We start from the raw sequence: 12,730 nt of genomic DNA, 5'->3' as shown, positions 1-12,730 counted from the left end.
CACTTAAAAATGGTCAAAATGTCAAATTTAATGTTACATATATTTTACCACAATTAAAAAAATTAATGTACAGAATCCATTGAATTGTGTACTTTAAATGGGTGAAGTCCACAGTATGTGATTTATATCTAAATAAATCTGTTAAAAAATAAATAAATAAATCTGAAATGGTTTGTGAGATGAAGCAACAGAAATAAGTCCACAGGCACTATAACATTAATAAAATCATAGAAATCAGTCAATAATTTAAAAAGGAAAGTACAATGGAATATTCATGTACAATTTAAAGAGACTAAATAAATTAAATATAGTATATGTGGGTGCATGCATTTGTGGTAAAATCACAAAATGTATGTAAGGATAAATACCATTCCCTCCTCCTCCATCTGAGGGGGGGAGGGCAAGAAACAGGAGATGGACCCAGCTTTATCTGCATTGTATTATTTTCTTAAACAATTAGAAGCAAAGATTTCATAATAACCTATGTTATATCTAGGTATTGGGTACATGAGTGTCTGCAACATTATTCTATATATTAAAAAAATTTCAAGATGTTATATTTTGAAGACAAATATATATCATAATATTTCTCATGAAGAAATAAAAGACTCCATTTGTAATGATATCAGAATTAGGAACATAGAATACTTGAGGATAAACATATTCAGAAATGGACAGTGACTATTTTTTTAAGAAAACTTTAAAACAAGGACATCAAAGAAGACTTGAATAGATAGAAAACCATTTTCTTGGCTAAGTCTCAATACAGTAAATATCACCCCTAATTTGATGTATAAATTTAATACAAAACTAATTAAAACATCAACAGGTATCTTGAGTTTTTGTTTTGAAGTTGATAGAATAATATGAAAGTTTATAATATCTGGGGAAATTCTGAAAGACTATAGATGGAAGACTAGGACTTTCCAGTGACTAAGACTCTGGGCTTCCACTGCAGGGGGTGCCCAGGTTCGATCCTTGGTTGGGAAACTAGATCCCACATGCTGTAACTAAAGATTCCACAGGCTGCAACTAAGACCCGGTGAAGCCACATTAATTTAAAAATTTTTAAATAAGTAAAATAAAAGTTCAAAATAATCTAAATGCCCATCAGTTAGAAATGGTTTAAGTAAATGGCAGTAGATCTAAATAGTATAATAGCATGTAGCTGAGTACATGCTACATGTACAATAGCATGTGATGATCTCATTACAGAGAATGAGATCATTTAGGTTAAGAAGGCTCACTAAACAGAACATCTGATGTCATTCTTGCCCAAAACACCAGTAAAATTTCAGTGAACAGATTTTTGTTTAAGACATAGAAACACAGAACTGAAGAACTGGAGAGGAGACAACAGCAAGAAAATTTTGAAAGCTGGAAAACGGACAAATGAATGGCAAATCAGTAATAAGAAGGGCAAAGAGAATGGGAGGAAACTAAGAACCAATTCAATTTGGTTCTGAAGAATTACTAAAAGGCTCGAAACTGGTAGCACCAGGTACTTCCGAACCTGGGAGGTACAGGTGCTTAATTAAATAAGGAGCATGATCCACAGATTTCTTCTTCTCCAAGCTAAGGGTTCTCAAACTCTAATGCATGTCAGAGTCTCCTCTGACCGTAAAATCCTAGATTGCTGGCCCTACCACAGAGTTTCTGATTCAGTGGAATTAGAATTTCCATCGGTGGTTCTGATGTGCTGGTATTTGAGAAACACTGCTCTTTGTATGCAATACCCTCTCCCACCTGGGACTAGAGATTTATTTTCTGGGGAGGAGAAAACATGGTCTTTGAGTTCTTGGTTAACCTGCAGAGTTCTTGGTTAACCGGCAGAGTTAAGGACATGTGGAGCATTTTAAAAGGGGAGACTGTGATCATGTACAGAGTAAAAAGGAACTACCACCATCCCAGCCCTGCTCCAGGGTGCAGAATGCTGGCAGCCAGCCGCTTACTCCAGGCAGAAAATCAGAAGATATCTTTCTTGGAAATCTTAACAGTCATATAGGAAACATTTAAAGATACTGATACTTTGTAATTTCATATAATTAAACAAAATTAGGTCAAAAAGGAAAAAAGCAACCTCTACAAATAAAAAAAAAAAAAAAACCCTTAAAGGAAATAAATGAACCTGCTGGATTAGCAGCATAACCAAAAGTTACCTGTGGTTACAGTGAGTGTTGACTGTGACAAATCTGGCCCTGACTGTAGGGGGATGCGATGGTTTTAACAATATGCCCACAAATTCTCTGATCCTCTTCCCCTCAATAAGTGGAACTTAGCCCCCATGAAGATGGCCCAGACTTAGTAACTGGCTTCTGGAGGAAAGAATGTGGAAAAGGGATGGGATGTCATTCTTTGTTTAGGTAATTAAAAGACTGCAACTTTGGCAATTCAGTGATTCAGTGACTTCCTGGGAGTTCAGTGATTCCCTGGGAGTCCAGTGGTTAAGACTCCATGCTTCCACTGCAGAGGGCATGGGTTCAATCCCTGGTTAAGAAATAAGATCCCACGTGTCATAAATAAATTAAAAAAAATTTTTTTTTTAAAAAGGTTGCAACTTTCATCTGGAGGTGCCCGCTCTCTCACAGATCTTTCACTGTGGGGGAAGCTGCATTGTGAGCCACCTCGTGGAGAGTCCTACATGGCAAGGAACTTCAGTGACCTGCCCTTAGCCATGTGAGACGGACCTTTCAAAGGGGAGCTGGTGGGAATGGAAGTTGTTGCAGCCACTATGTCTCCATGGAGGTTCCTCAAAAAACTAAAGATAGAGCTGCTATATGATCCTACAATCCCACTCCTAAGAATATATCTGGACAAAAGTGTAATTCAAAAACTGTAATTCAAAATGTTTGTAGCAGCACTATTCACAGTAGCCAAGACATGGACACAGCCTAAATGTCCACTAAGAGATGAATGGGTAAAGAAGATGTGGTACAGATATACAATGGAATATTACTAAGCCATAAGAAAGAATAAAATTATGCCATTTTGTAGGATGGACCTACGGATTATCATTCTACATGAAGTAGAAAGAGAAGGAGAAATACCATATAATATCACTTATATGTGAGATCTAAAAATTGGTACAGATGAACTAATTTACGAAACAGAAACAGACTCACTGACATAGAAAACAAACTTATGGGGACTTCCCTGGTGGTCTAGTAGTTAAGAATCTGCTGGCCAATGCAGAGGACATGGGTTTGGTACCTGGTCCAGGAAGATCCCACATGCCTTGCAGCAGCTAAGCTCAGGCGCCACAACTACTGAGCCCATTCTCTAGAGCCCAAGAGTCGCAACTACTGAAGCCTGTGCTCCACAACCAGAGAAGCCGCCACAAGCAGAAGCCTGCGCGCCACAGTGGAAGAGCAGTCCCTGCTCGCCACAACCAGAGAAAGCCCTCACGCAGCCAAAAAGCCCAGTGCAGCCAAAAATAAATTATTAACAAAACTAAAAAAAAAACAAATATGTATGGTTACCAAAGGGGAAAAAGGGGAAAAAAGGTGGGGGAGGGAGAAATTAGGAGTTTGGGATTACATACAGACACTACTATATATATAAAATAGATAACCAACAAGACCTACTGCATAGCACCGGGAACTATGTTCAGTATCCTGTAATAAACCATAATGGAAAAGAATATGTATATGTATGTATAACTGAATCACTTTGCTGTACATAGGAAACTAACATAACACTGTAAATCAACTATACTTCAATTTAAAAAAGAACGAAAGCAAGAAATGGATCCTTTAGCCCCACGCAAGTCTGCAGAGTCCGCGGCTTGGCCAACAGCTTTCACTGCAGCCTCAGGAGAATTCATGAGCTAGAACATACAGCTAAGCCACCCGATATTCTTCACTGTCAGAAACTGTGTGAGATCATATATGTATATGTTTGGCCATGCCACGAAGCTTGTGGGATTCACCAACTTGGGACTGAACCTGGGCCGTGACAGTGGAAGCCCAGAATCCTAACCAGCAGGCCACCAGGGAACTCCTAACATCTATTGTTTTAAGCTACTAAGTTTGTGGGTAATTTGTTGCACAGCGATAAACTGGGGAGAAGACAAATCTCTCTTGAAGATTCACATCCACAACTAGCCCACTACTAAAATACGCACTATTCAGAACATGCAAGTCAGGAGGGATGTAATTGAAGTTAATGTGAGATAAAGTTCTGGTTGTAGGAAAGAAGTAAAGATATAGATTAATTTTAAATTATTATAAATTAAAACTGAATGTTAAAGCTTTTTGAAAGCCAGGTATAAAGGAGTGCATATTGTATGAATCCATCTATATAAAGTCAAAAAACAAGCACTTGTGGTGATCAAGGTCAGTGGAAAGTCAGTAATTAGAAGGAACATGAGGGAAGCTGCTGAGGGGTTGTGTGCTGGTTCCAGGAGTTTGTGTTTTATAAATTCACTGAGTTCTACACTAATGAGCTGTGCTTTTGTGGGAGGGTGGGGTGTACATACTTTACGCTTCAACTGGTAACCCCTGAAGAAGTGAAAATGTAGAGGACAACATTCAAATTAGGGTGTGGAGGGGGCAGTGATACAAGAGAACAAAAATAAACAGCTCAGAAGACAGTAAGAAAGGAAGACAAAGCAGAAAAGGTAGGCAAGTAGATAATTACAAGATGGCAGAAATGAATCGATGTGTATCAAGAGTTATAATGAGTGATGACACGTAGGTGCACCAGTTAAAAGACAAAATGTTAAAACGAGATTTTTAAAAAATCTAGCTATGTCCTGTTTACAAAGGATGTATGTTTTTATTTTTTATTTTATTTTGACTGAAGTAAAGTTGATTTACAGTGTTGTGTTAATTTCTGCTGTACAATGAAGTCAGTTATACACTTCTACACTATTTTTCATTATGGTTTATTACAAAGATATTGAATATAGCTCCCTGTGCCCTACAGTAGGACCTTGTTGTTCATCCATCCTACGTATAATAGTTTCTATCTGTCAACCCCAAGCTCCCAATCCATCCCTCTCTCCCTTGCCAGCCACAAGTCTGTTCTCTATGTCTGTGAGTTTGTTTCTGTTTTGGCACAGAGTTTTGGGGGATGATTTTTAAGAAAGGATATAGAAAGCTTGAAATTAAAGCACTGTGAAAGATACACCAGGTAAAAGAATGCAGGTAAGTATATTAGTATCAGATATAATAGATTCTAAGGCAAAAATCATTATCAGAGATAGTTTCCATATAATGATACAAAAAGATTTAATTCTCAATTTGCATTCTTAATAATATGGCCTCAAAAACTGACAGAACTACAAGGAGAAATGCATAAACACAACTCTCTCAATAACTAATAGAATAAACTAACAAAAATTAGGAAGGCTATAAAAGATATCAATAGCACCATTAATAAGCTTAATCAAATGAACACATATACAGATTATACCCAACAATTATAAAACTTGCAGTCTTTTTAAGAATACATGGAATATTTGTTCATATTGGTATAAGTCAGGCTGTATGAGGAGGTTCAATAAATTTCAAGGATTGGTATTATACCCAAAACATTCTCTAACCAGAATGCAACTATGTGAGAAACCATCAGACTAGAAAAATACTTGTGTTTAATATTTTAAAAACTCACTTCTGAACATTTGACGGGTCAAAGAGAAATCAAAATAAGCGTGTTTAAAAGCAAATAATAATAAATACATTACATATCAAGACTTAGGAGATGGAGCCATAGCAGTACCTGAAGGAAAGGTACAGACTTGAGTATTTATATTAGAAAAGAACAAAGTCTGGTTTAAAAAGCTAAGCTTCAAATAAAGGAAGGAAACAATATAGATAGGAACAGAGAGCTTTGAAACAGAGAACAAATGTACAAGAGAGAACTTGGGAGTCATTACTCTAAATTCTAGAGATTAAACCCACAATGAAAATCACACGCGCAACATTTTAACCACACATCTGAAAATGCAGATGAAATGAACAAACTCTGAGTAGTTAGGTATCAACTCTACTTTTTAACAGGTTTAAAGTATTTCATAATATTAACGTTAACACTTAGGCTTAAATTGAGACTATGTTGAAAACAAAAAAAAAAGTTTATACCATTTATAGGCAGAAAACCTTTGTTTTTTAACTTCAAAACTCAGGTGACTGAGCAGAAAAACTGTGGGTTTTTTTTTTAAAGCCACACAGAGACAGGAAACCCCACCTGAGTGCGTTAGATGCCTCAAAAGGTCACAACGCTAGCAGGACTAAGTGTTCAGGTGTCAGGCCAGGAGGAAATAGCAATCACTTGCTCCAAAGCAGAAAAACGAAGCATTGCTGACAGCTCACACTTGCCCTGTGTTCACAATGCCCATAGATTTTCTCTCCCGCACACTTCAGCTATTTATGTGGACACACACTTATACCTTTAGTATAAAAAATAGTAACGGCTAACACTTATTGGACAGCGTATGTGCAAGGACTATTCCCGAGGCTTTACCTATGTTCTTTCTAATCTTTACAACACAACCACGTGCTATGGCCTCACTTGCTGACAGGCTCACTCTTAACTGGGTGGGGCCAAGACTTGGGGTCAAGTCTAGCTGATGCCTCCCTTCATCCATCCTCCTGCACACAAAGGCTGCAGGAAGATGTCTACAGAGCATCGTGAGTCCCAGGCAGGCTTGGTCCAAGACCAGCCCCTGGAGCATGTACAAAGCACTCACCTTCTGAATAATATCCCGCAGAGCAAAATACTTCTCAGTGAGGTCCCCGGCCTCGCTCAGGGGGGCATCATAGTCATAGCTGGTGGGCTGTGGTTGGTAGGGCGTGTTGGCTCCTGGAAGACAAAACCATGCCACTAGTTACTACAGAAGGCCTTCTCCTGTGACAAGCTCGTATGGATTTGTGGAGGGGGTGAAGAAGGAAACACATTAGAGCCAACTGTTAAGTGACACAGAGGTGGCCCTCCAGATGCGAGGTTTCTTCCTGCAGATGGCCCTCACTAAGCACTAAGCACGTGACTTTCCCCATTTACTCTCTCGGCAACCCCAGCAGATATCCCCACACTGGATCAGCAGGGCATCTGAGGCTCCCCAAAAGCCCCAGACATCTCATAGCCAGCAGTGGCCAGGCCTGTGGCATGACTCACATGTCTGACTGTTAACCTTGCAGCTGTGATCTTGTTTATGATCTCCTCTGTGGCTGAAAAAAGGTCCACGGGAGACACACAGGTTTCTGGGCCCAGGATCAGCAGCAAACCACTAGGGGGTCATCAGACCAAATAAACTGGGAGAATTTTATCATAATTTTTCCTACCCACAAAAAAAGACCATAGGGACTTCCCTGGTGGTCCAGTGGTTAAGACTCTGTGCTTCCACTGCAGGGGGCGAGGGTTCAATCCCTGGTCAGGGAACTAAGATCCCACATGCCAAGTGGTGTGGCCAAAAAAAAAAAAATAAAAGAGAGAGACCATAGAGGAAATATAGGAATGGTGCATTTGCTTTGGAAAATACTGTGGCAGTTCCTCTAAGTCTAAAAACAGAGTTAGTTACCATGAGAACCAGCAATTCCAATCCTAGGTGTGCAGTCAAAAGAACTGAAACAGAGGTTCAAACAAATACTTACACATCCATGTTCATAGCAACATTATTCATAATTGCCAAAAGAGGTGAAACAACCCAAATGTCCATCATTGATGAATGGAGAAACACAATGCAGTATATCCACATAATAGAATATTATTCCTCTATGAAAAAGAATGAAGTATGATACACACTATAATATGGATGAACCTTGAGAAGATTATGCTAAATGAAAGAAATTAAACACAAAAGACCACATACTGTGTGGTTCTACTTGTACTAAATGTCCAGAATAGGCACACCCATAAAGACAAAGAGTGGTGGCCAAGAGCTGGGAGAAGGGGCAGTGGGGCATTTCTTGGGCATGAGGTTCTTTTGGGGGTAATGAAAATGTTTTGGAATTAGATGGTGGTAATGACTGCACAAGTTTGTGCTAAACACCATTAGGTCATATATTTTAAAAATCATCAGTTTTAGGGTATGTGAATTATGCCTCAACAAAATGTTTTTTAAAAAAGAAAGAGAAAAAAAGACCAGAATATATGAACAAGTAAGTTATAGCCAGAGACTATGACTTGCCCAGTTAGCTTGATTTTAAACAATAGTTTCTAAATGTACAACTTACAGCCCTTAAAATTTTTTTAAAGAAAAATGATTTTGTAGGAATTCTCTGGCAGTCCAGCGGTTAAGACTCCATGCTTCCAATGCATGGGGTATGTGTTTGATCCCCGGTCAAGGAACTAAGATCTCACATGCCGTAAAGTGTGACCAAATAAAAGAAAAATGATTTTTTGACCTATTGTATAGCCAGAGAACTCGATATTTTATAGTAACCTATTAGGGAAAAGAATTTGAAAAAGAAATATATATATCTGTATCTATGTCTATCTATCTATATATCTGAATCATTTTGCTGTATATCTGAAATACAACTATTTGTAAATACTGTAAAGCAACTATACTTCAATAAAATTAAAATAAAGAAAACCTAGAATAATTCAAATTTACATAGGGAAAAAAATTCCACTTCTATGATTCTTACACATTTGTAAATTAAATTGAAATGTTGAATTGTAAAAAATAACTTCTGAACATCTAAAACAAGTATAGAAGGGTAATTCATTAGCATCCTAATGCTACTCATTCATATAACACTGATTATTTCATAACACCTGCATATTCAATTTTAAAAAATCATTCTCAATAGAAAAGTAAATTTCTCTCTTCCTAATAAATAAAAAATAAGTGATTTTTTAATGTTATACAGGCAATCTTACATATTAGGAAATTTAGCAGAAGACAAACCAAAACAGAAGAATCACAGATGGCCATAGGCATGGACAAAATCAAGCACCAGAAACATTCTACCATTAGATTCTACAAACAAATGTTAAATTGCTCTTACCATTCCAATAGGCAAAATTGGTGCCACCTATAAACATGTACCTACAAAGAAACAAGAGAACAGATGAGCCCACAGCTCATCATGAACCCACTGCTTCACCATGAGCCCACAGCTAGAGGACACCCTTCCCTCCAAAAATTAACACTCACATGTTCACATTTGCCCCGAGAGCAAGCATATCATGAAGGGTGAAAGCCACCGCTTTAGGGTTGACTGTTGAATGACGTTGGCCCCAATGATCTAACCATCCAGTGTAGAATTCAGAATTGATCTAAAAAGAAAGGGATATGGAACTTAGGACAGATGTAAACCTTCCCACGCTGGGCGTCCCAGTAACTACTGCCCTAGGTTATCCACTGAAGAACAGGTAGAGGGGGCAGCTGACATCCACTGCTTTACTGGGAACTGGGGACCAATGAGGACATTTCATAATAGCATTGCCTAAACTCAGGTCTCAGGTTTGGACAATGCAGGTGTTCCTGAAAAGCTGTACGTGCATCAAAATCTTGTTAACCAATCCCCAGTTTGAATAAGGGAGGAAAGTTTGTTGGGCAAAAGAATCAGATGACAAAACATGTTTATGAAATAATTAGCTCCAAATTCACCCTGTGTGTGAATCCAGATTTTCAGATCTCAGATTGACTTATTTTAATTGTAGAATAATTTAATTTATTGAAGAATAGTTGATTTACAATGTTGTGCCAATCTCTGCTGTAAGCCAAGTAACATGTCGACATTCTTTAGATCTCAGACTGACTTAGTGTGGTAGAAATATTGTCCAAATATTCTAGCGCTTGGTGTTTCTGTTGGGCATGACCCTGCCAAGCCCTTGTCTACAAAAGGAAAGAGAAATCTGGCTGTGTTCTGGGGACTTCCTGTCTCAGGCTGCAGGAAACAGCTCCACTCAGAGTCTGTGAACATGGGTTCTGCATGACTCAGAAAGCAGAGACCAGGCTCAGAAAAGGCTGCTTTGTACAAAGGTGGGTACACAGTCAGGGCAGCCTGACCTGCTGCGGGGAAGACACCCCTCACGTGGGGCCAGGTAACAACAACAACTGCGTGGAAACGGGAGGCGGGGAGAGGGACACATTCACGATGGGCTGAGCACGCCTGCCAGGACCTCACTGGCGTCTCTGCCTCCCAGCTGGCCATGAAGCATGCCACAGAGCCCTGCAACTCCCGGAGCGGCTGGCACCCTACATCCCGACATCTCCTGGCTGCTTGTCGGAAGCTCAGTGCCCCCCTCCCCAGACCCAGTACATCAATGTCTGCATTTTCACAAGACTCCTATGTGATTTCTAAGCAGATTAAAGGCGGGGCAGCTCAGTCACAAAGAACTCTCAAGAAACACAGACCCGACCTCAGGTCCTGGCCCTGCCACTCACCAGGTGTACAAGCAGGGGCACGCGACAGAGTCTCTGAGCCTCACTCAAAAAGGAGCTCTCATAACACCACTTGTGAGAGCCGCCGCGAGGACCAAAGGCGACGAGCTATGCCAGGGTGCAGAGCCTGGGACTTCCCTGGTGCTCCAGTGCTTAAGAATCTGCCTTGCAATCCATGGGATGTGGGTTTGATCCCTGGTAGGAGAACTAGGATCCATTCCGGAGGGGACAGAATGGGGACCACAGTGAACATCCCCCCTCACTAAGCTCTGCTTCTTTTTTTCGTTTGCATTAGAAAAAATGAATTGTATTTATTTTTCTTTCTTTCTTTAATGATTTGACCGCACTGGGTCTTCATTGGGGCGAGCAGGTTTCTCTAGTTGCAGCACATGGGCTTAGTTGCCCCCCCCCCAGTGCAGGACCTTAGTGTTGAGCAGGAGCACTGCTTTAGCTGTTTCCCATGTGTCCAGAAGGCGGTCTCCACAGCCCCATCAGTTCTGACCCCAGACCCAGGGAAACCAAGGATCCACTCCCACCCTTCACAGCACCTCATCACTCTCCCCCAACAGCAGAAAAGAAGTCTGTACGACCAAGTGGTCTCCCCATGCCTCACCCCTGACTCTTACCAGGGGTCCTCTGGGCTCAAAGCTTCTCTGGAGCATGAAAGCAGCTGTGAGGTTGGTACCTGAACAATGAGAAAGAGGAGAGAGGTCAGCTCTGGGAGTGACAAGTTCAAGAAAAAAGACTCCTTTGGAGACTTTCCAAAGGAAGTGGGTCCAGTGGTTAAGAATCTGCCTTGCAGGGACTTCCACCTGAAAATGCAGGGGACACGGGTTTGATCCCTCGTTGGGGAACTAAGATCCCACGTGCAGGAGAGCAGCTAAGCCCAAGCACACCACAGAGAAACTGTGCTCCACAGCGAGAGATCCTGAGTGCTGCAGCTAAGACCTGGCGTGGCCAAGTGTATAATAAATTCACTTCTTAAAAAAGAGGACTTTCCCTGGTGGCACACTGGGTAAGAATCCACCTGCTGATACAGGGGACACGAGTTCGATCCCAGGTCTGGGCAGATCCCACATGAGGCGGAGCAACCAAGTCCATGTGCCACATCTACTGCGCCCACGGGCTGCCACTCCTGAAGCTCACGCACCGAGAGCCCGCAACAAGAGAAGCCAGCTCAGGGAGAAGCCCGCGTACCACAACGAGCAGTCGCCCCCGCCCCCTGCAACCAGAGAAAGCCCGTGTGCAGCCACGAAGGCCCAGCACAGTTGAAAATAAATTAAAAAAAAAAAAAGATTCCTTTGCAGGACTTGAGCCTCCGGCTCCCTGCCCTCCCTCATACCCCCATGGGCCTGCACACCTCCAAGCCAGCTTTAGGTGAGGACTGCTTTAGGCGGGGATTCAGACCATACATTCGATAGAGGTGGGGACCACAGAATGATGTTTCGTTTGTGAACAGTGTCTGGGCCTCTCCTCATTCCTTTGGGAGATCATGACACAGGCCTTGCGCTTCCTCTGTGTCCCCAGAGCCTAGACACGTGGCTGGTGTGCATCTCTCTTCACTCAGGTATCTGGTTGACCGAGCTGCTCCCTACATGATGACCCTGCTTTGAACATACTTCCTGGTGCCTCCACAGCACCGTATGAATCACAGTGCCACAGATTAGAACCAGACATGGGAAAACAGACTGGTTCCAAATAGGAAAAGAAGCATGTCAAGGCTGTATATTGTCACCCTGCTTATTTAACTTATATGCAGAGTACATCATGAGAAACGCTGGGCTGGAAGAAGCACAAGCTGGAATCAAGATTGCTGGGAGAAATATCAATAACCTCAGATATGCAGATGACACCACCCTTATGGCAGAAAGTGAAGAGGAACTAAAGAGCCTCTTGATCAAAGTGAAAGAGGAGAGTGAAAAAGCTGGCTTAAAACTCAGCATTCAAAAAAACTGAGATCATGGCATCTGGTCCCATCACTTCATGGCAAATAGATGGGGAAACAGTAGAAACAGTGTCAGACTTTATTTTGGGGGCTTCAAAATCACTGCACATAGTGACTGCCGCCATGAAATGAAAAGATGTTTGATCCTTGGAAGAAAAATTGACAAACCTAGATAGCATATTAAAAAGCAGAGACATTACTTTGCCAAAAAAGGTCCATCCAGTCAAGGCTATGGTTTTTCCAGTAGTCATGTATGGATGTGAGAGTTGGACCATAAAGAAAACTGAGCACCAAAGAATTGATGCTTTTGAACTGTGGTGTTGGAGAAGACTCTTGAGAGTCCCTTGGACTGCAAGGAGATCCAACCAGTCCATCCTAAAGGAGATCAGTCCTGGGTGTTCATTGGAAGGACTGATGTTGAAGCTGAAACTCTAATACTTTGGCCACTG

General features: G+C 41.1%; 1 protein-coding gene across 1 annotated transcript in view; it reads right to left on the bottom strand.

Annotated features, from left to right (window-relative positions):
* The window catches only part of GLB1 (galactosidase beta 1), a 101,718-nt gene that overhangs the window by 47,785 nt on the left and 41,203 nt on the right, over positions 1 to 12,730 (bottom strand). Inside the window, exons 7-10 of the mRNA XM_043443159.1 lie at positions 10,963 to 11,021; positions 9,104 to 9,225; positions 8,955 to 8,995; positions 6,692 to 6,804 (exon numbers count right to left, since the gene is read on the bottom strand). Of these exons, the coding sequence (XP_043299094.1) occupies positions 6,692 to 6,804; positions 8,955 to 8,995; positions 9,104 to 9,225; positions 10,963 to 11,021 (335 nt within the window). The remainder of the gene's footprint in view (positions 1 to 6,691; positions 6,805 to 8,954; positions 8,996 to 9,103; positions 9,226 to 10,962; positions 11,022 to 12,730) is intronic.

This window comes from Cervus canadensis, chromosome 22, assembly GCF_019320065.1.
Source record: "Cervus canadensis isolate Bull #8, Minnesota chromosome 22, ASM1932006v1, whole genome shotgun sequence".
In the NCBI taxonomy this organism is placed as follows: Eukaryota; Metazoa; Chordata; class Mammalia; order Artiodactyla; family Cervidae; genus Cervus; species Cervus canadensis.
This window is presented reverse-complemented; position numbering and strand designations above follow the sequence as displayed.